The sequence below is a fragment of the Danio rerio genome, chromosome 11 (genome assembly GCF_052040795.2).
Source record: "Danio rerio strain M-AB ecotype USA chromosome 11, GRCz13ab, whole genome shotgun sequence".
NCBI lineage: Eukaryota > Metazoa > Chordata > Actinopteri > Cypriniformes > Danionidae > Danio > Danio rerio.
This window is the reverse complement of record NC_141031.1, coordinates 41,834,367-41,857,628: the sequence shown is the minus strand read 5'-3', so window position 1 is coordinate 41,857,628 and position 23,262 is coordinate 41,834,367. Positions and strand designations below refer to the sequence as shown.

At 36.6% G+C, this 23,262-nt stretch overlaps 3 protein-coding genes across 16 annotated transcripts in view; 2 read left to right on the top strand and 1 right to left on the bottom strand.

The window, feature by feature from the left end:
* LOC147841879 (uncharacterized) overlaps positions 1 to 15,511 on the bottom strand; it is a 72,408-nt gene extending 56,897 nt beyond the window's left edge. For 3 of the 10 annotated variants that reach the window (XR_015502941.1, XR_015502942.1, XR_015502939.1), the window contains exon 1: positions 831 to 968. Coding sequence is in view for 1 of the 10 variants with exons in the window: in XM_087274386.1 (XP_087130512.1) it covers positions 8,519 to 8,595; positions 12,530 to 12,637; positions 14,349 to 14,445 (282 nt within the window). In the remaining 9 variants the exon portion in view is untranslated. Of the gene's footprint in view, positions 1 to 830; positions 1,023 to 1,930; positions 3,003 to 8,423; positions 10,090 to 10,131; positions 12,638 to 14,348; positions 14,446 to 15,275 lie in introns of those variants that run through there. The other 7 variants (XR_015502944.1, XM_087274386.1, XR_015502938.1 and 4 more) reach the window with 7 other exon arrangements.
* Positions 187 to 7,622, top strand: si:ch211-122l14.5. 2 transcript variants are annotated; one of them, XM_087274226.1, is made up of 8 exons: positions 187 to 1,450; positions 3,102 to 4,045; positions 4,091 to 4,295; positions 4,979 to 5,121; positions 5,421 to 5,799; positions 6,154 to 6,330; positions 6,443 to 6,531; positions 7,061 to 7,622. In XM_087274226.1, the coding sequence occupies exons 1-8, from the start codon at positions 1,315 to 1,317 to the stop codon at positions 7,079 to 7,081; spliced, it is 2,094 nt and encodes a 697-aa protein (XP_087130352.1). In that variant the 5' UTR covers positions 187 to 1,314; the 3' UTR covers positions 7,082 to 7,622. The 2 variants fall into 2 exon arrangements, with proteins under 2 accessions (XP_087130352.1, XP_087130351.1); XM_087274225.1 differs by having other exon boundaries at positions 3,102 to 4,295.
* Positions 15,225 to 22,119, top strand: pimr127 (Pim proto-oncogene, serine/threonine kinase, related 127). Of its 4 annotated transcripts, none has more exons than XR_015502882.1 (8): positions 15,225 to 15,896; positions 17,550 to 18,080; positions 18,172 to 18,800; positions 19,487 to 19,629; positions 19,929 to 20,307; positions 20,662 to 20,838; positions 20,951 to 21,039; positions 21,566 to 22,119. XR_015502882.1 is itself a non-coding variant. In XM_087274220.1 (7 exons), the coding sequence occupies exons 1-7, from the start codon at positions 15,761 to 15,763 to the stop codon at positions 21,584 to 21,586; spliced, it is 2,196 nt and encodes a 731-aa protein (XP_087130346.1). In that variant the 5' UTR covers positions 15,225 to 15,760; the 3' UTR covers positions 21,587 to 22,119. The 4 variants fall into 4 exon arrangements, 2 of the variants coding, with proteins under 2 accessions (XP_087130346.1, XP_087130347.1); XR_015502883.1 differs by having other exon boundaries at positions 17,550 to 18,215; positions 18,307 to 18,800; XM_087274220.1 differs by having other exon boundaries at positions 17,550 to 18,800.
* The last annotated feature ends 1,143 nt before the right edge of the window (positions 22,120 to 23,262 follow it).

Here is a 23,262-nt window from a genome sequence, read left to right as displayed (position 1 = left end):
GCCATGTTTAATATTATTATAATGATTTACACACTCAGACATGTGCAGAGACAAACACTAAGTTAGTGCTTCTACTCAGACTTACTAACATACTAACTTTCTACTAACTTAGATTATTTTTGTCATTTTATCATCCAATTGTATTGAATCATTTATATTTTATTGAAGTCTTTTTATTTTCTGACTGTTTTTATTGTTCTGCTTTGTTTGCCATGTATGCCTGTTAGCGCTTTGGAACTGAGAAAAAGGGCATTATAAATAAAATGTATTATTATTATTACTCTTACTAGATTTTTGAGCCAGTCTACAGTATATTCTCATTCCACAATTTTTTTTCAGTACTTAAGTGTATTTTGAGAGCATTTTTAAGTGCCATTTCTCAAAATCCAACATGAAAAATGGATGGTCCAGGACACTGACCGAATCCACAAAGGTATGTTTACATCACACTTTATTAATAGTTATGTTTATGATATTGTTACATAAATACATAATTAGTCATTCTTTAACAAACAGATGTGAAAAATAGAAGTCAATTCCGAACATTAATTAACATAAAACATTAATATTGCTTCTCTTTGTTGTCAAATAACAGAACAAATAAAGAACAAATAATTTATAAAGCCAAACAGGAATCAACACATGCCGCCATTTTATTAATCTCAGCCTCACATTACTTCGGTAAGTAATTTGAAGTGTAATGGCGTTTGATAAGGTAGATCTGCTTATTTTAATAGATATACACTATAATATCTCGTGTTTCATGTGTATACAAGCGCTTATCGCCAATAACTGACATTTGAAGTGCAAAATGCCGAGACGACTCTTACCTGTTTATGTATTTAAATCGACCCTGATTAAAAAAACGAATCTCTGGTTCACCAATCGAACAGTAATGATTCATCAAACAGGAAATATTTACGAGTCAAACAAAGATTTCCTGAAAATTCGTTTTATTTTGCTCCCAAAACACCCGTGGAGGAAATAAACAACCGCTTGCTATTGCATTTTTCAACTCGAAGAAAAACTGAGCAAAACTGACCAATGACGTAACAGCTGACTCGTAGAACGTTGGAACGCGTTCGAATTCTTGGGAGACACACCCTACTACAATCCAACTTTCGCCATTGCTTTATTTGACGATAATCTAGTTAGTTGTACAACATTTGCTTCGTATAATTTGCTTTTTTATATTGTCAATTGATAGCATAAAGGCTCACTCTGATAAACGAGCTTTACTTACAGTAAATTTCAGTATTTATTGTAGGTTTATTTAACATTTCTCATATTTAAGTGTACGGAAATTAATCTATCATGTTATTTACCGTACTCGGAGTTATTGCTCTCTTCCTGAGAGAAAGAACCATCAAATCCACCGTCTCAGGTCAAGAAGAAAGATTCGACCGTCAGGAAGGATTGGTCACGGCACCCCCAGTGACTAACAGTGATGGTAAATAATGTTGTGTGTTATAAGAACATGTAGCTCATTTTGTATACTGGAGTCTGGGTAGGTCTCTACACTTATTTTACCTTGCTGTAAATATTATTTACAAAAGTGAATAAGGTTTTTGGTAATAATATACGAGTAATAAAAACTACTGGTGTAAACGCATTAACAAATAATATCAAAACTATCAATTATCGAATAACTCCACCCTCCCCCCAGCAGATTATTTAGCTTGTTTTAAAGAAAACTCAGTTCATTTTGACATATTTCTGAAAGCAAGACACTATTTTAACTTGTCAAGAAAATGCTTCTTGATTTAATGTTTTGATATTTGCAAAAGAAACAAGACAAAAACTAAGTAAAGTATTTTGCTTTGCATTAAGTTTTTCAATTATGCATTTGTAAAGACAAAATCATTTTCTCTGCTTCAAGATGGAAGGGTTAGTTCACCCAAAAATGCAAATTCTGTAATTAAGTACTCACCCTCACGTCACTCCAAACCCGAGACCTTCCTTCATCTTCTGGACACAAATGAAGATGTTTTAGATGAACTCTTAGCACTCTCTCGTCCTGCATATACAGCAAGGTTCCTGACTTGCTCAAAGTACATATGAATACCACAAAAACATCCTCAAACAGACCATATGCCTACAGTGGTTCAGTCTGTACACTTATTAAGCTACACTAATACTTTTGTGTAAACAAATTTATCCAACAGTTTATTCTCTTCAGTGTTGGTATATTACATGTGTTCACAAACACTGCACTGATGGATGCCTGTGCATGGCTTCCTCTGTTATTTGATACTTTCTGGCCTTTGAATGAGTCTGGACCCTTGCTATCTATGGAGGATGAAGGAGCTCTCACCTAAAACATCTTAATTTGCGTTATTAAAATGAACAGAAATATTGTCTACTGCCATACAAAGTTAATAAATAAAATATTAAAACGCTCAATGTGATTTGAGTTCGACACCCCTGTTAGATGCCTTGTCTCTACTTGTTATTTGCTGTCTTCTACTGGGGGCATCTTAAAAACACTAAATCCTTTAGGAATATGTCCTAAAACACAATGCAGTGGTTTTAATGGATAACAAATGGTGATGTTTAATGTTTTAATAGTATTTGTAGTGGAAAACGTGAAATCTTTTCTCATAGGTTTTAGTTGTTTTTGCCAAGCTTAATGTTATTTTATTTATTGTTATATGATACAAAATATATCAACTATAAGGTCATATTGACATGTATTTATACAAAACAAATTATTAATCGCAAAGTGAATTCGATTTGAACAGTAATTTCATCATGTGACATTTTTTTATTTAATGGCATAATAGGCCGACCTAATTTAATGGCTGAAAGGAAGATCAATATCTAGATGTCTAATATCCAGTATCTAACTATAAACTTAACAATAAATATTTGGATGATCTGATTATATATACATTCAGCAAATTAATTAAAATCACTATGTTGGTCATAGCAAAAAATATCCTTGCATGTGCACACACTAACCAACAACTAAAAGTAGAAAGAAATAACCTTAAAAGTCACTTTATAGTTGACAGCGTTTTTTTCATATCAATAACAAACACTGGAATAATATTATTCAAGTAAAACTAAAATCTTTTGTTTCATATTATTCCTTCCTTTAGGTCGAGAAATCGGTGACTGGTGTGAAGATTCATCTTTGCATCTGGAGGAACAGATCAATGTTCAGACTGAGGAACCGTCACTGGAGGAACCTGTTGATGATCATAGTGAAGAATCATCACTGGTAGAGCCTGACAGAGTTCACGGTGAAGAATCATCACTGGTAGAGCCTGTCAGTGTTCACGGTGAAGAATCATCACTGGTAGAGCCTGACAGTGTTCACGGTGAAGAATCATCACTGGTAGAGCCTGACAGTGTTCACGGTGAAGAATCATCACTGGTAGAGCCTGTCGATGGTCACAGTGAGGACTTAGCCAGCTCCTCCAGCAGTGATGATGTTCCTCCAAACATTTTCTACGCTGAGTCCAGCAGTAGTGATGACTTCCCTCAAGAGTTTTACTCAGCCGGATCCAAATGTAGTAGTGAGCTCACAGCCAGCTCCTACAGCAGCTTCTTCTCTGCTGAGTCCGGCTGTGGTGATGACCACTCTACAGATTTTCTGTCCGCTGAGTCCGGCTGTGGTGATGACCCCTCTACAGATTTTCTGTCCGCTGAGTCCGGCTGTGGTGATGACCCCTCTACAGATTTTCTGTCCGCTGAGTCCGGCTGTGGTGATGACCCCTCTACAGATTTTCAGTCCGCTGAGTCTGGCTGTGGCGATGACCCCCCTCCAAATGTGGTCTCTGCTGAGCCTGGCTGTAGTCATGATGACCCTCCAAAAGTGGTCTCTGCTGAGCCTGGCTGTAGTCATGATGACCCTCCAAAGGTGGTCTCTGAAAAGCCCGGCTGTAGTCATGATGACCCTCCAAATGTGGTCTCTGCTGAGCCCGGCTGTAGTCATGAAGACCCTCCAAAGGTGGTCTCTGCAAAGCCCGGCTGTAGTCATGATGACCCTCCAAAGGTGGTCTCTGAAAAGCCCGGCTGTGGTCATGATGACCCTCCAAAGGTGCTCTCTGCAAAGCCCGGCTGTAGTCATGATGACCCTCCAAAGGTGGTTTCTGAAAAGCCCGGCTGTAGTCATGATGACCCTCCAAATGTGGTCTCTGCAAAGCCCGGCTGTAGTCATTACCCCACAACAAAAGTGGTCCCTGCTAAGCCCGGCTGTAAAGCTGCCGCTCAAGGTGCAACCTGTCAGACGAAGGGCGCTGTTCCACATCATCCAAAACAGCTGAATTATAGAAACACACACATCATGGGTAAGTTTACAGCCCAGTCACCCAACACACATGCATATTTTAATAGTGTTATGACTTTTATGCTTTAAACTGGCTTTAATACACATTTTGTTCAGGGATAGCTGATAACTAAGATAGAAATATATATATACAGTTGAAGTCAGAATTATTCGCCCCCTTTAAATAATTTTTTCTTTTTTAAGTATTTCCCAAATTATGTTTAACATAGCAAGGACATTTTCACAGTATGTCTGATAATATTTTTTCTTCTGGAAAAAGTCTTATTTGTTTTATTTCGGCTAGAATAAAAGCAGTTTTTAATTTTTTAAAAGCCATTTTAGGGACAAAATTATTAGTCCCTTTAAGCTATATTTTTTCGATAGTCTACAGAACAAACCATCGTTATACAATAAGTTGCCTAATTACCCTAACCTGCCTAGTTAACCTAATTCACATAGTAATAGTGAAAATAAACAGAGGGGCTAATAATTCAAGAGGGGTAATAATTTTGACTTCAACTGTATATATATATATAAATCAATCATAAAAATCATAATCATCTAGGGAAGACAGAATAAAAAAGGTTTAGATGATGGGGTTATATCTGCTGTGTTGACCCCTGATGGAGCAGGTAGTTTTAGATGAAGGCAGCACTGTCACTAATTCCCACATTTGATTAACTTCTCTTCTTTGTCTTTTTACAGAGATCAACTTCAAGATGTATGAAATTGGCGCTAAGCTGGGCAAAGGAGGCTTTGGAACCGTTTACACTGGGACCCGTATAAAAGATCGCCTTCCGGTGGCATTAAAAGTGGCTGACTTCAAGGTTAAGCAATTCATCCAAGTTGTAAGTAGTCTGCGCTCTTTGCTCTGATTAACTATGTCTATTTTAAACATGTCATATTAAGGGTGCTGTATGCAAGTTTTTGACTCTTCTAATGCACAAAAATACCATAATATGTTTGCAGATATTTTAGAAACATGCCAAGTAAACAAAAGTCAGTTATTCTCCTTTAAAAAGAAATGTGTCTGTCTGTGTTTTGATCTCTATAATCTGCCCACTGCTTTTTATGATAGACGTGGTCAACAGTTTTACCAGGAAATAACTTTCCCATCAAATGATCTGAACAACTTTCTTTCTTCTAGGATGATTTTCTCCAGCCACTTCCAGCGGAGATCGCTCTGCACTTTCTTGCCTCTAAAGGCCCCAAAGCTAAACCAATTGTTAAGCTTCTGGACTGGAAAGTTGAGGCTAATCGTTACTTACTAGTCCTAGAGCGGCCCGTACCCTGTGAGAACTTATGGGAATTTCTATGTAAATACGACGGTAGAATCCCAGAGAAGATATTATGGAAAATCATGTTCCATACAACAATTGCAGCTGACATCTGCTGCAAACGTGGAGTGCTTCACCGCGATATCAAGGCTGAGAATTTGCTGATTAACCTGCGGACCCATCAAGTCAAACTGACTGACTTTGGGTGTGGTGAACGCCTTACTAGGAGCTGTTACAAAGAGTACTGCGGTAAGTAAATCCTTCAAAGCTCTAAGGAGCTCTTGTGATGGGGCAAGGGTCATTCACATGAGACTCTTGAAACATCCGCTGTTGTTTATCCATACCAGGGGTGCCAAAGCTCAGTCCTAGAGGGCCGGTGGCCTACAGAGTTTAGCTCCAACTTGCTTCAACACACCTGACAGGAAATGTCTAATATACTTAGAAAGAGCTTGATTAGCTCGTTCAGTTGTGTTTAACTGGGGCTGGAGCTAAACTCTGCAGGACACAGATCCTCCAGAACTGGGTTTGGGCACCCCTGATCTACACTGTTGTTTGTGGAAATTTAGATGATGTGCTAATGGAAACAAAATCTCTTTCTTTCAGGCACACCACAGTACTGCCCTCCCGAGTTCAATAGCACTGGCTTATACTACGGGGAGCCAGCGACAGTGTGGTCACTCGGGATTCTTCAGTATTTGCTGATGTTCAAAAAATTTCCAGACTACCATGACCTCCAAAACTTGACTTTCACGAATTTAGGGCAATATGGATGGTCAAAAGGTGAGATCTTCACTTCAGCTAAAGATGGTTGTGTAGGACAATTTGAATGTCAATGAAAAGTTTACAATTTAAGGCAATAATTACATGTACCTCTTCCTTTTTTCCTACACAGAATGCTGTGATTTCATTAGCTGTTGTCTGCAGACTGACTACAAACTTCGGTCTAAGCTGCAAACACTCCGTACCCATGACTGGTTTAAGGTAAGGAATACATTTCGAGGATTTTGTCATCAGTCAAATGAATCTGTCATGAGCTGAGTTTCCATCGTAATGTGATGCACACCTTTTTAAAGTTTACTAAATATATATATATATTGTAAATATAAATGTGAATTATGTGCAAATGATTTACATCAAGTTGGTCGAGCAGCTAAACTGTGGAATTGGTAACCTCGTAACCAACAGTAAACAAGGGAAGTATAATTGAGAAATGTTTGCTACATCAAAGTTAATTTGACAAATGCATTTCTATCATGAACCCTTTTTCAAAAGAGTCCAAAATGACCTCAAGTGAGCATAAAAACGTTTTAGTAATTAAAGGATTTTTATTTGAAACTTGTTTCTCATGTGATAATGCACCTTTTTAAGTAACACAGGCTGATGGAAACCCAGCTATTGTCAGACAACAGTCTTGTGTTCTAAAATGTCCTTGATATTTATGGCTTTTCTTTTTATTTTATGTTGTTTGTTTAATGCATTAAAGCAAACCTGATCACTGTTTTTGTTTCAGGCGGAGAACAAGCCGCAATGAGGAGAGATGTCCTTTTTTAATAGGTGGATCTAGCCAGTCCATCCATGCCACCATAGTCCTTTAGCTAAACATATCTTCATCCATTACAACCTTATAGAGAGAAAGCTGAACATAATTTGGTTCTGCATTGTTAAATCTCTCCTATTTTTCAACATTTACACTGGCTCTAATAAAAAAAAGAAAAAAAAAAAGATAAAGCACTTAACAGTTTATATAGTGTACACATCCCTTCCTGTAATATCAGATTTTGCTTTAACTCTTGCACTTCCACATGCTAAAATAAAAATAAAAAACAAAAAAATATATACATCTCAGTCGTTCCCAGTCCAGGTCCACATATTTTGGGTGTCTCTCTCTAAAAAATGTCATTTGAGCCAGAGGAGAGAGACTCCTGACCAATGATTACTGGGATCAACTGATATATATACAGGGTTTGCAATGAACATTATCACTCACCAGCCAATTTGGCCACAAAACTAGAAAAAAAATATATATATATTTAAAAAAAAAGTAAAAAAAAAAAAAAAAAAAAAAAAAAAAATATATATATATATATATATATATATATATATATATATATATAATTAAATTAAAAACTGGAATTATTTTTATAAAAATAAAAAAATAAAATAAAACAATAAAAAGAAACATCATTAATAAATAAAACAATAAAAAAAACTGCCTATATTGAAGTATAAATCTATAACTAGCCATGTTATTGACCAGAAATTCTTCTAAAAACAAACAAAAAAAGATTAATTAAAAAAAAGTAAGCTATGTAATTCATTATTCATCATCATGTTCATCTTCAGAACTATTTTTACAATTTTTATCTTTATCTAAGAGCTCCCTCATCCAGACTCAAAGTCTACAAAAAATCTCATCAAAACAGATCATATGCCTTCACATAAAACAAACATTTTTATTCAACGTTTCTTCTCCTCAGTGTGATTATAGGGCACGCGTTCACAAGCACTGTGCAGTGACATATACCCCACGGGATGCCTGCGCGACTTCCTCTCTGACTTCCTCTCTTAAAAAAATACACAGGCGCATCCAAGGTTATATGTCAGAGGTGCGACATGTGAACGCGTGCCCTATACTGACACTGAATGAAGAAATTGTTGAATAGTTAATGTTGTTTTATGTGCACATAAAAGTATTCTCATAGTCAGGAATCTTACTGTCTATGAAGGATTAAGGAGCTCTCAGATTTGACTAAAATATCTTCATTATTTTCATTCAAATATCTTCAGTTGAGTTCTGAAGAGAAATAAAGTTACTACGTTTAGTATTTGCTTTAACATCGTCCTCATATACAACCTTCTTCAGTCTAATGTTTTGCTAATGTGGTATATGATTTAAGGTTGGAGGACATCATTTATTGACTAGTGATTTTGTGTGTAGTTGTAGTTTATGGTGAGTGATAATCCAAACCCTGTATATATAGGTGGCGAAGTCCGTTCCTCCACGTGGTGCCACTGGAAACTGCCCATCTTGAAGGTGGTGCTGAGCTGAACACGGACAAAAACTGACATTAGTCTGGGGAAACAAACCTCACGACTGATGACAATTACCAATTTTGTACTAAAGTTTGAAATAAAGTCACTTTTGTCAAAAATAAGTATTTCTTCTATTTTTTAAAGGCTGATTACTGCTGATTACTGTGTTTCAAATCATTCAGGAACAAAAAATGACAACGTTTGTAGATTTAACATTAACCTAAAATTAGCTGGATTTAATGTCACTGAGCTGAATGTGTTTGATGTAAAAGCATACATGTGATGGAATTTCTAGCACTAATGCAGTGTAAAAAGGCTTCCCTTCCAGCCGCAACCAAGCATTACGCTGGGAAACACCCATACACTCTCTCATTCACACACACAGACACTCATTCAATATGGCCAATTTTGTTTATTCAATTCACTTATACTGCTCGTGTCTGCCTGGACTGTGGGGGAAACTGGAGCTCCTGGAGAAAACAGACACAAACATGAAGAGAACATGCAAACTCCACAAAGAAATGCCAACTGGTCCAGCCAGCACCTTCTTGCTGTAAGGTGACAGTGCTAACCACTGAGCCCTGGTCTGTTTGACCAGGACTTCATCCTCCAACAATAGAGTGGAGGAACTATGACGTCAATTTTTATGCAAAAACCTGGAAGCGAGTTAGCATTTTAGCAGTTCCGGTTCCCTCGTCCCAATGTCAATGGGTTTTTTCAATGGGGTTTCAGTAAAATCGCTTAAATAAGGTTCGTGGCTAACACAAACTCAAGACACTTTCACGTTTTGTTCTACGACATAAAACACATCAGTTACAGCACGCTCTTGATGTTTTAAACCGGTTATGCTTCTTTAAAAAGACGGTTGCTATCAAGTTGCTAAATGGGACTACAGGCGGTGTCGGGGACGTTATACGTCATCGAGCTGAAATGATCTGGAGCGCAGCTCGCTTGTGTTGGGCATTTGGATTTGTCTGTTATTTAGGTATTTTCATGAATAGTATTTTATAGTTTGTAGTATTTTTCTAATTGGGAATTCAGATTGTGTGTAGATAATTCCTTCACTTGTAAAGACCGTCGAGACAGATTGTTTTGTTGATCTTTTATTTTAAGAAACAATATTATGAAGATACTGCTCACCAGTGCAGCCTGCCTCTGTCCTGCTCTCAGTCATGCAAATGTGTGAATAAATGTGTAAAAATACATGCATGTTAACTGTCATTTTCACGTGATCAAGTGATTTTTCATCTTTCTTTCTTCATCTGAACACTTGGTCATAACTGCAATGTTTACACTCCTCCATAAAATGTATAGCATATGTGACTGTATGGGCTGCTTTTCACTGTACTTCGTGACAAAAAAGGAATATTGAATGTTGCTCTGTGTCCATGATGGAACTTGTTCCTCACGCCTCATTTCTGTCGTCTGTTAAGGTCATGGACTGTAAGGTAAGTGGGCTGTGTGCACGCGAGTGATACAGTTGTTTAAATATGTACTATAATAATACTATGTAGGCAGATTTATACACACAGTTTTAAAACTTTTTACAACAACCGTAAAGCAAAACAGATGTATTTCCCACGTAAAAACGATCCAAAAGCCACATAGGTCTATGTGTTTTGCTTATTTATTTGTTTATTATATATGCCATGGATTGAAAATATAGTAAACAGAGAGATTAACTCTTTGTCATGGACATTATTTCTAAAAAAAAAAAAAAAGCTTGATAAGTTGTCTGTAGCAGTGTGGTGCTGACGTTACAGACGAGCGCCCCGAGGGCACTGTAGTCCGTTTATAGCCTAATAGCTTTTCAATTCCTGCTAAGGGTGTCACGATCCTCCAAATCCTTGATTTGATTACATTTTTGATTCTAAAGTCACAGTTCGATTCTCGATTATGAATAATTAATTAATAACGAATTAATTATTTGTAGCCAACCGTTTAAACTACCTGACCTGCATGGTCTTTGTTTTACCCATAAACAAATCATACAGTAAATGTGTAAGTTACACACATAATTACCACCTGTCAATCACTTTTTTTTCTGCGGGACTCATGAATAGGCAGTGATCTGTGTCGTTATACTATCTGTGTCGTTATGCTAAGAAATGCTACACACCAGTGTGGATGTGGATCGTTGTTGTTCTAAAATGTCATTTAAAAACAAAGACCTATTAGTGTAAACCACAGACTGTGGTGTAAACAGGGCCTGAGTGTGTATTTTTCACCAGCGGATTTGCAACGGGGGTGGTGCGGAGGATCGCAATGCGCCCATCTTCTATCGGCCCAACACTAACACTTACATAGCAGAGCTTGCAAACTGTTTTTTTGTTTGTCGACAACACGAACGTTGTCAACATAACTCACTAGAAATTCAAAATACTTCCACACCGGCGACTTCATTGAAAGAGGAGAGGGATTAAGCTCTGTCGACGAGTCTCCCGCATCTGCAGTTTAACAAGCACTTTAACGAGTGCTTTTTCCCGCTTGGCATGCCAAGCTGACGTGACATGGGGGCGTGGCAGCATCGACGATTCTATTTTTTGATTCGATAACCGAAATTGAGCATAAATTTCGATCGATTTCGATTTAAAATTGAAATCGTGACACCCTTAATTCTTGCGTTTGTATTTAAAATCCAAAAGTGCTCAAAGTTGTATTTTCGTGTGAGGATTATCTGGCTGGACAAAACGTGCAAGTGTAATGAACAGTGTTTTAACACAGAGCTTATTATTTGCAATCTTCGAAAAGCCTATGGGAAAATCCCATAGGGATTTTCACGAGGGAACCAGTTTTATGCTAGCAGCCGATTAGCCTACAAAGTGACCTCATAGTTCCTCCACTCTATAGCACTCCCTATTTTATTCTTTAACGATCTGTTTGTCCTGCTTCTTTGTTCATTTACACAGTCAGAAGCATGTGGCCGTTCAGCATTCGCACGCTGAGACGAGCACAGGAGCGCAGACATCTAAAGTCATCTTAATGTGAGTGCTTTAATGGTCAAATAGGTGTCAAAACGCGGTGTTTAGTGATTATTCAGATTAACCCTCATTTGTGTAATAAACAATCGAGTTGAGAATCAAAAGACACGTAAAAGAGAAACCATTAAAGTGACACCGCGAAAAATTCCTGCTGCCGCCTGTTTTTATCATTAATCAAACAACAAGGAGAAAATCCCTCTCTGCTCTTGACTGAAGAATTTTCGTAGCTAAAGTGTTTTTCTAAGGGTTAAAGCACAGTTTGCTTTATATTTTTATTCTATTGTATTTATTTCTCTTTCCTTTGCAGGGTGGAAAATAACTGTATGTATACTGTTGAAGTCAGAATTATTAGCCCTCCTGAATATAAGCAACCCTTTTCCTGCCCAATTTCTGCTCAATGGAAATAAGTTTTTTTTTTTACTTATTTATAAACGTAATAGTTTTAATAACTTATTACTAATTACTGATGTCTTTTATCTTTGCTATTATGACAGTACATAATATTTTACTAGATATTTTTCAAAATACAAGCATTCAGATTAAAGTGCAATTCAAAGGCTTAATTAGAGTAATTAGGCAAGTCATTGTATAACAGTAGTTTCTTCTGCAGACAATCAAAAAATATATTGCTTAAGGGGGCTAAAACTATTGACCTTAAAATGGGTTTCAAAATATTTAAACCTGCTTTTATTCTAGCTAAAATAAAACAAATAAGCCTAGAAGAAAAAATATTATATTAAATACTGTTAAAACTCCTTGCTCTGTTAAACATCATTTGGGAATTTTTTTTATTTTTTTTAATTCTCAGGAGTGCTAATAAGTTTGACTTCAACAGTAATCGTTTTAAATAATTGTGATTACAATTATGACCTAAATAATCGTGATTATGATTTTTCCCAAAATCGAGCAGCCCTACTATTAAGTAATAAGTATTACTCTAAGATGAATAATAGTTTTTTGTTTACCTTCATTGCTTCTGAAAATAAAAACAAGCGATGAAAATCCCTGAAGATGTCTACTGTGGATGTGGTATATGTGTCCAGTTTCTAATGTTCTCCATGCGCTTGAGTCTGCTAAAAAACAGAACAAAGAGAGAAACTTTAAACAGCTCATTCGTGTCAAACCTCAGAAGAATCCCAGCATCAGAAATAAACAGACAGTTATAACATCTCAGACTGCTGATTAACTGTGAATGACTGTTTTAAATTGATTATAGAAATTTTGAGGCCATTAATACAAAACAATCAGATTTAGATTCGATTACTAGAGGCTGTAATTGTATTTGCAATACCTTGCTGAATTTGAGCGTATTGTTTTATTATCCTGTACATGTTGTGAGCACACTCTTATGTTAACACTTTAAAAAAAAGTGTGAATAAACTTTCTGCAATACAAATGGTCATTATTTAATTCTTTTATAATTTTCCAAAGGTTGTGCATAAAAATATATCAGTGCAGCCTCGCTGTATTCTGCAATAATTCGGTTGTTTTATTTCTGAATGACAGAGGGAAAAATGCGGCATGTAGACAGATATTTTTATGGCAGCTATCAAAACTATTTAATAAAGATTCATGGGAAATTATGTAACATCTTTTAAATATGTTTGGATTCTTACCAGATAACAAATAATCACCGGCCACTTTATTAGGGACACCTGTCCAACTGCTCGTTAGTGCAAATTTCTAATCAGAAAATGCATGTAGACATGGTGTAGACGATCTGCTGCAGCTCAAACTGAGCATCAGAATGGGGAAGAAAGGGGATTTAAGTGACTTTGAACGTGGCATGGTTGTTGCTGCCAGATGGGCTGGTCTGAGTACTTCAGAAACTGCTAATCTACTGTTTTTTTCATGCACAAACATATCTAGGCTTTACAGAGAATGATCTGAAAAAGAAAAAAATATCCAATGAGGAGCAGTTCTGTGGGCACAAATGCCTCATTGATGCCAGAGGTTAGAGGAGAATGGCCAGACTGGTTCGAGCTGATAGAAAAGGCAACAGTAACTCAAATAACCACTTGTTAAAATCGAAGTGTGCAGAAGAGCATCTCTGAATGCACAACACTCGACCTTGAGGTGGATGGGTCTTATCAGGTAAGAATCCAAAGTCAGTTCATTTTCAAAATGTTTTAAAATGTTGATGTTAACATTTAAAGCCATCCGCAATCTCGCCCCTCCATATTTGCCCTCATCCACATTTCTCTTCCTTCTCGCACCCTGCATTATGTTCCTACCTCCACTTGTCTATTCCCTGCTTGATAAAGCCTATAAAGAAAGACAACAACGCAAAAGAATAGCAAATAAAAGTAAAAAAAACAACAAAAAAAAGCAACCCAAACAGAAAAAGTGATGTTTGTTGTGTTTGATTTTGTTCAGTTACTTTCAATTATTTAGAAAAACAAATGTGCTTAATTGACCATTCTCCAATCCATAATTGACTAGTCAGACATTAGTTCTGAAATGTGTGGTTGTCAAGCTGTCAGGATTCAGACTCTTACAACATGCTTTGTTATGGTAGTTTTAATGTGGAAGGTTCCCGGCTGGTTCACTTTACCACTTTGATTTTTCTGGTCTGTCTCAGTTTACCCCGAAGCTGGGGTAAAGTGAGACACAAGACCACTTTTTTTTAAACAATCATATTTTCACTTTCCTTTACCCTAAATACAGTCTGATAAAATCCATTGCTAGAAAACATTCTGAATTAATGACAAATGTTTACATTTTACTGATATATAATTTTAGCTCGCTTGCAGGGGAGCAAATGTAATAAGTGTCTCACTTTACCCCGCTCTTCCCTACTTGGGTGGTTTGTTCTTCTCTCAGTTGCATCACATTCTCCGTGTATATTTCCTCTGCATCCTATTAAACCAAGAACAGCCATGTTTAATATTATTATAATGATTTACACACTCAGACATGTGCAGAGATAAACAATAAGTTAGTGCTTCTACTCAGACTTACTAACATACTAACTTTCTACTAACTTAGATTATTTTTGTCATTTTATCATCCAATTGTATTGAATTATTTATATTTTATTGAAGTCTTTTTATTTTCTGACTGTTTTTATTGTTTTGCTTTGTTTGCCATGTATGCCTGTTAGCGCTTTGGAACTGAGAAAAGGGCATTATAAATAAAATGTATTATTATTATTACTCTTACTAGATTTTTGGGCCAGTCTACAGTATATTCTCATTCCACAACTTTTTTTTTCAGTACTTTAAGTGTATTTTGAGAGCATTTTTAAGTGCCATTTCTCAAAATCCAACATGAAAAATGGATGGTCCAGGACACTGACCGAATCCACAAAGGTATGTTTACATCACACTTTATTAATAGTTATGTTTATGATATTGTTACATAAATACATAATTAGTCATTCTTTAACAAACATGTGAAAAATAGAAGTCAATTCCGAACATTAATTAACATAAAACATAAATATTTCTTCTATTTGTTGTCAAATAACAGAACAAATAAAGAACAAATAATTTATAAAGCCAAACAGGAATCAACACATGCCGCCATTTTATTAATCTCAGCCTCACATTCCTTCGGTAAGTAATTTAAAGTGTAAATGGCGTTTGATAAGGTAGATCTGCTTATTTTAATAGATATACACTATAATATCTCGTGTTTCATGTGTATACAAGCGCTTATCGCCAATAACTGACATTTGAAGTGCAAAATAAATGCCGAGACGACTCCTACCTGTGTATGTATTTAAATCGACCCTGATTAAAAAAAACTAATCTCAGGTTCACCACACGAACAGTAATGATTCATCAAACAGGAAATATTTACGAGTCAAACAAAGATTTCCTGAAAATTCGTTTTATTTTGCTCCCAAAACACCCGTGAAGGAAATAAACAACCGCTTGCTATTGCATTTTTCAACTCAAAGAAAAACTGAGCAAAACTGACCAATGACGTAACAGCTGACTCGTAGAACGTTGGAACGCGTTCGAATTCTTGGGAGACACACCCTACTACAATCCAACTTTCGCCATTGCTTTATTTGACGATAATCTAGTCAGTTGTACAACATTTGCTTCGTATAATTTGCTTTTTTATATTGTCAATTGATAGCATAAAGGCTCACTCTGATAAACGAGCTTTACTTACAGTAAATTTCAGTATTTATTGTAGGTTTATTTAACATTTCTCATATTTAAGTGTACGGAAATTAATCTATCATGTTATTTACCGTACTCGGAGTTATTGCTCTCTTCCTGAGAGAAAGAACCATCAAATCCACCGTCTCAGGTCAAGAAGAAAGATTCGACTGTCAGGAAGGATTGGTCACTGCACCCCCAGTGACTAACAGTGATGGTAAATAATGTTGTGTGTTATAAGAACATGTAGCTCATTTTGTATACTGGAGTCTGGGTAGGTCTCTACACTTATTTTACCTTGCTGTAAATATTATTTACAAAAGTGAATAAGGTTTTTGGTAATAATATACGAGTAATAAAAACTACTGGTGTAAACGCATTAACAAATAATATCAAAACTATCAATTATCGAATAACTCCACCCTCCCCCCAGCAGATTATTTAGCTTGTTTTAAAGAAAACTCAGTTCATTTTGACATATTTCTGAAAGCAAGACACTATTTTAACTTGTCAAGAAAATGCTTCTTGATTTAATGTTTTGATATTTGCAAAAGAAACAAGACAAAAACTAAGTAAAGTATTTTGCTTTGCATTAAGTTTTTCAATTATGCATTTGTAAAGACAAAATCATTTTCTCTGCTTCAAGATGGAAGGGTTAGTTCACCCAAAAATGCAAATTCTGTAATTAAGTACTCACCCTCACGTCACTCCAAACCCGAGACCTTCCTTCATCTTCTGGACACAAATGAAGATGTTTTAGATGAACTCTTAGCACTCTCTCGTCCTGCATATACAGCAAGGTTCCTGACTTGCTCAAAGTACATATGAATACCACAAAAACATCCTCAAACAGACCATATGCCTACAGTGGTTCAGTCTGTACACTTATTAAGCTACACTAATACTTTTGTGTAAACAAATTTATCCAACAGTTTATTCTCTTCAGTGTTGGTATATTACATGTGTTCACAAACACTGCACTGATGGATGCCTGTGCATGGCTTCCTCTGTTTTTTTGATACTTTCTGGCCTTTGAATGAGTCTGGACCCTTGCTATCTATGGAGGATGAAGGAGCTCTCACCTAAAACATCTTAATTTGTGTTATTAAAATGAACAGAAATATTGTCTAATGCCATACAAAGTTAATAAATAAAATATTAAAACGCTCAATGTGATTTGAGTTCGACACCCCTGTTAGATGCCTTGTCTCTACTTGTTATTTGCTGTCTTCTACTGGGGGCATCTTAAAAACATTAAATCCTTTAGGAATATGTCCTAAAACACAATGCAGTGGTTTTAATGGATAACAAATGGTGATGTTTAATGTTTTGATAGTATTTGTAGTGAAAAAACGTGAAATCTTTTCTCATAGGTTTGAGTTGTTTTTGCCAAGCTTAATGTTATTTTATTTATTGTTATATGATACAAAATATATCAGCTATAAGGTCATATTGACATGTATTTATACAAAACAAATTATTAATCGCAAAGTGAATTCGATTTGAACAGTAATTTCATCATGTGACATTTTTTTATTTAATGGCATAATAGGCCGACCTAATTTAATGGCTGAACGGAAGATCAATATCTAGATGTCTAATATCCAGTATCTAACTATGAACTTAACAATAAATATTTGGATGATCTGATTATATATACATTCAGCAAATTAATTAAAATCACTATGTTGGTCATAGCAAAAAACATCCTTGCATGTGCACACACTAACCAACAACTAAAAGTAGAAAGAAATAACCTTAAAAGTCACTTTATAGTTGACAGCGTTGTTTTCATATCAATAACAAACACTGGAATAATATTATTCAAGTAAAACTAAAATCTTTTGTTTCATATTATTCCTTCCTTTAGGTCGAGAAATCGGTGACTGGTGTGAAGATTCATCTTTGCATCTGGAGGAACAGATCAATGTTCAGACTGAGGAACCGTCACTGGAGGAACCTGTTGATGATCATAGTGAAGAATCATCACTGGTAGAGCCTGACAGAGTTCACGGTGAAGAATCATCACTGGTAGAGCCTGACAGTGTTCACGGTGAAGAATCATCACTGGTAGAGCCTGTCGATGGTCACAGTGAGGACTTAGCCAGCTCCTCCAGCAGTGATGATGTTCCTCCAAACATTTTCTACGCTGAGTCCAGCAGTAGTGATGACTTCCCTCAAGAGTTTTACTCAGCCGGATCCAAATGTAGTAGTGAGCTCACAGCCAGCTCCTACAGCAGCTTCTTCTCTGCTGAGTCCGGCTGTGGTGATGACCACTCTACAGATTTTCTGTCCGCTGAGTCCGGCTGTGGTGATGACCCCTCTACAGATTTTCTGTCCGCTGAGTCCGGCTGTGGTGATGACCCCTCTACAGATTTTCAGTCCGCTGAGTCTGGCTGTGGTGATGACCCCTCTACAGATTTTCAGTCCGCTGAGTCTGGCTGTGGTGATGACCCCCCTCCAAATGTGGTCTCTGCTGAGCCTGGCTGTAGTCATGATGACCCTCCAAATGTGGTCTCTGCTGAGCCTGGCTGTAGTCATGAAGACCCTCCAAAGGTGGTCTCTGAAAAGCCCGGCTGTAGTCATGATGACCCTCCAAAGGTGGTCTCTGAAAAGCCCGGCTGTAGTCATGATGACCCTCCAAATGTGGTCTCTGCTGAGCCTGGCTGTAGTCATGATGACCCTCCAAATGTGGTCTCTGAAAAGCCCAGCTGTAGTCATGATGACCCTCCAAACGTGGTCTCTGCTGAGCCTGGCTGTAGTCATGATGACCCTCCAAATGTGGTCTCTGCTGAGCCCGGCTGTAGTCATGAAGACCCTCCAAAGGTGGTCTCTGCAAAGCCCGGCTGTAGTCATGATGACCCTCCAAAGGTGGTCTCTGCAAAGCCCGGCTGTAGTCATGATGACCCTCCAAAGGTGGTCTCTGAAAAGCCCGGCTGTAGTCATGATGACCCTCCAAATGTGGTCTCTGCAAAGCCCGGCTGTAGTCATTACCCCCCAACAAAAGTGGTCCCTGCTAAGCCCGGCTGTAAAGCTGCCGCTCAAGGTGCAACCTGTCAGACGAAGGGCGCTGTTCCACATCATCCAAAACAGCTGAATTATAGAAACACACACATCATGGGTAAGTTTACAGCCCAGTCACCCAACACACATGCATATTTTAATAGTGTTATGACTTTTATGCTTTAAACTGGCTTTAATACACATTTTGTTCAGGGATAGCTGATAACTAAGATAGAAATATATATATACAGTTGAAGTCAGAATTATTCGCCCCCTTTAAATAATTTTTTTCTTTTTTAAGTATTTACCAAATTATGTTTAACATAGCAAGGACATTTTCACAGTATGTCTGATAATATTTTTTCTTCTGGAAAAAGTCTTATTTGTTTTATTTCGGCTAGAATAAAAGCAGTTTTTAATTTTTTAAAAGCCATTTTAGGGACAAAATTATTAGTCCCTTTAAGCTATATTTTTTCGATAGTCTACAGAACAAACCATCGTTATACAATAAGTTGCCTAATTACCCTAACCTGCCTAGTTAACCTAATTCACATAGTAATAGTGAAAATAAACAGAGGGGCTAATAATTCAAGAGGGGTAATAATTTTGACTTCAACTGTATATATATATATATAAATCAATCATAAAAATCATAATCATCTAGGGAAGACAGAATAAAAAAGGTTTAGATGATGGGGTTATATCTGCTGTGTTGACCCCTGATGGAGCAGGTAGTTTTAGATGAAGGCAGCACTGTCACTAATTCCCACATTTGATTAACTTCTCTTCTTTGTCTTTTCACAGATATCAACTTCAAGATGTATGAAATTGGCGCTAAGCTGGGCAAAGGAGGCTTTGGAACCGTTTACACTGGGACCCGTATAAAAGATCGCCTTCCGGTGGCATTAAAAGTGGCTGACTTCAAGGTTAAGCAATTCATCCAAGTTGTAAGTAGTCTGCGCTCTTTGCTCTGATTAACTATGTCTATTTTAAACATGTCATATTAAGGGTGCTGTATGCAAGTTTTTGACTCTTCTAAAGCACAAAAATACCATAATATGTTTGCAGATATTTTAGAAACATGCCAAGTAAACAAAAGTCAGTTATTCTCCTTTAAAAAGAAATGTGTCTGTCTGTGTTTTGATCTCTATAATCTGCCCACTGCTTTTTATGATAGACGTGGTCAACAGTTTTAACAGAAAATAACTTTCTCATCAAATGATCTGAACAACTTTCTTTCTTCTAGGATGATTTTCTCCAGCCACTTCCAGCGGAGATCGCTCTGCACTTTCTTGCCTCTAAAGGCCCCAAAGCTAAACCAATTGTTAAGCTTCTGGACTGGAAAGTAGAGGCTAATCGTTACTTACTAGTCCTAGAGCGGCCCGTACCCTGTGAGAACTTATGGGAATTTCTATGTAAATACGACGGTAGAATCCCAGAGAAGATATTATGGAAAATCATGTTCCATACAACAATTGCAGCTGACATCTGCTGCAAACGTGGAGTGCTTCACCGCGATATCAAGGCTGAGAATTTGCTGATTAACCTGCGGACCCATCAAGTCAAACTGACTGACTTTGGGTGTGGTGAACGCCTTACTAGGAGCTGTTACAAAGAGTACTGCGGTAAGTAAATCCTTCAAAGCTCTAAGGAGCTCTTGTGATGGGGCAAGGGCCATTCACATGAGACTCTTGAAACATCCGCTGTTGTTTATCTATACCAGGGGTGCCAAAGCTCAGTCCTAGAGGGCCGGTGGCCTACAGAGTTTAGCTCCAACTTGCTTCAACACACCTGACAGGAAATGTCTAATATACTTAGAAAGAGCTTGATTAGCTCGTTCAGTTGTGTTTAACTGGGGCTGGAGCTAAACTCTGCAGGACACAGATCCTCCAGAACTGGGTTTGGGCACCCCTGATCTACACTGTTGTTTGTGGAAATTTAGATGATGTGCTAATGGAAACAAAATCTCTTTCTTTCAGGCACACCACAGTACTGCCCTCCCGAGTTCAATAGCACTGGCTTATACTACGGGGAGCCAGCGACAGTGTGGTCACTCGGGATTCTTCAGTATTTGCTGATGTTCAAAAAATTTCCAGACTACCATGACCTCCAAAACTTGACTTTCACGAATTTAGGGCAATATGGATGGTCAAAAGGTGAGATCTTCACTTCAGCTAAAGATGGTTGTGTAGGACAATTTGAATGTCAATGAAAAGTTTACAATTTAAGGCAATAATTACATGTACCTCTTCCTTTTTTCCTACACAGAATGCTGTGATTTCATTAGCTGTTGTCTGCAGACTGACTACAAACTTCGGTCTAAGCTGCAAACACTCCGTACCCATGACTGGTTTAAGGTAAGGAATACATTTTGAGGATTTTGTCATCAGTCAAATGAATCTGTCATGAGCTGAGTTTCCATCGTAATGTGATGCACACCTTTTTAAAGTTCACTAAATATATATATTTTGTAAATATAAATGTGAATTATGTGCAAATGATTTACATCAAGTTGGTCGAGCAGCTAAACTGTGGAATTGGTAACCTCGTAACCAACAGTAAACAAGGCAAGTATAATTGAGAAATGTTTGCTACATCAAAGTTAATTTGACAAATGCATTTCTATCATGAACCCTTTTTCAAAAGAGTCCAAAATGACCTCAAGTGAGCATAAAAACGTTTTGGGAATTAAGGATTTTTATTTGAAACTTGTTTCTCATGTGATACTTAAAAAGATGCATTAACACAGGCTGATGGAAACCCAGCTATTGTCAGACAACAGTCTTGTGTTCTAAAATGTCCTTGATATTTATGGCTTTTCTTTTTATTTTATGTTGTTTGTTTAATGCATTAAAGCAAACCTGATCACTGTTTTTGTTTCAGGCGGAGAACAAGCCGCAATGAGGAGAGATGTCCTTTTTTAATAGGTGGATCTAGCCAGTCCATCCATGCCACCATAGTCCTTTAGCTAAACATATCTTCATCCATTACAACCTTATAGAGAGAAAACCTTATAGACTGAACATAATTTGGTTCTGCATTGTTACATCTCTCCTATTTTTCAACATTTACACTGGCTCTAAGAAAAAAAAAGATAAAGCACTTAACAGTTTATATAGTGTACACATCCCTTCCTTTAATATCAGATTTTGCTTTAACTCTTGCACTTCCACATGCTAAAATAAAAATAAAAAATAAAAAAATATATACATCTCAGTCGTTCCCAGTCCAGGTCCACATATTTTGGGTGTCTCTCTCTAAAAAATGTCATTTGAGCCAGAGGAGAGAGACTCCTGACCAATGATTACTGGGATCAACTGATATATATACAGGGTTTGCAATGAACATTATCACTCACCAGCCAATTTGGCCACAAAACTAGAAAAAAATATATTTATATACTTAAAAAAAAGTAAAAAAAAAAAAAAAAAAAAATATATATATATATATATATATATATATATATATATATATATATATATATATATATATATATATATATATATAATTAAATTAAAAACTGGAATTATTTTTATAAAAATAAAAAAATAAAATAAAACAATAAAAAGAAACATCATTAATAAATAAAACAATAAAAAAACTGCCTATATTGAAGTATAAATCTATAACTAGCCATGTTATTGACCAGAAATTCTTCTAAAAACAAACAAAAAAAGATTAATTAAAAAAAAAAAGTAAGCTATGTAATTCATTATTCATCATCATGTTCATCTTCAGAACTATTTTTACAATTTTTATCTTTATCTAAGAGCTCCCTCATCCAGACTCAAAGTCTACAAAAAATCTCATCAAAACAGATCATATGCCTTCACATAAAACAAACATTTTTATTCAACGTTTCTTCTCCTCAGTGTGATTATAGGGCACGCGTTCACACGCACTGTGCAGTGACATATACCCCACGGGATGCCTGCGCGACTTCCTCTCTGACTTCCTCTCTTAAAAAAATACACAGGCACATCCAAGGTTATATGTCAGAGGTGCGACATGTGAACGCGTGCCCTATACTGACACTGAGGGAAGAAATTGTTGAATAGTTAATGTTGTTTTATGTGCACATAAAAGTATTCTCATAGTCAGGAATCTTACTGTCTATGAAGGATTAAGGAGCTCTCAGATTTGACTAAAATACCTTCATTATTTTCATTCAAATATCTTCAGTTGAGTTCTGAAGAGAAATAAAGTTACTACGTTTAGTATTTGCTTTAATATCGTCCTCATATACAACCTTCTTCAGTCTAATGTTTTGCTAATGTGGTATATGATTTAAGGTTGGAGGACATCATTTATTGACTAGTGATTTTGTGTGTAGTTGTAGTTTATGGTGAGTGATAATCCAAACCCTGTATATATAGGTGGCGAAGTCCGTTCCTCCACGTGGTGCCACTGGAAACTGCCCATCTTGAAGGTGGTGCTGAGCTGAACACGGACAAAAACTGACATTAGTCTGGGGAAACAAACCTCACGACTGATGACAATTACCAATTTTGTACTAAAGTTTGAAATAAAGTCACTTTTGTCAAAAATAAGTATTTCTTCTATTTTTTAAAGGCTGATTA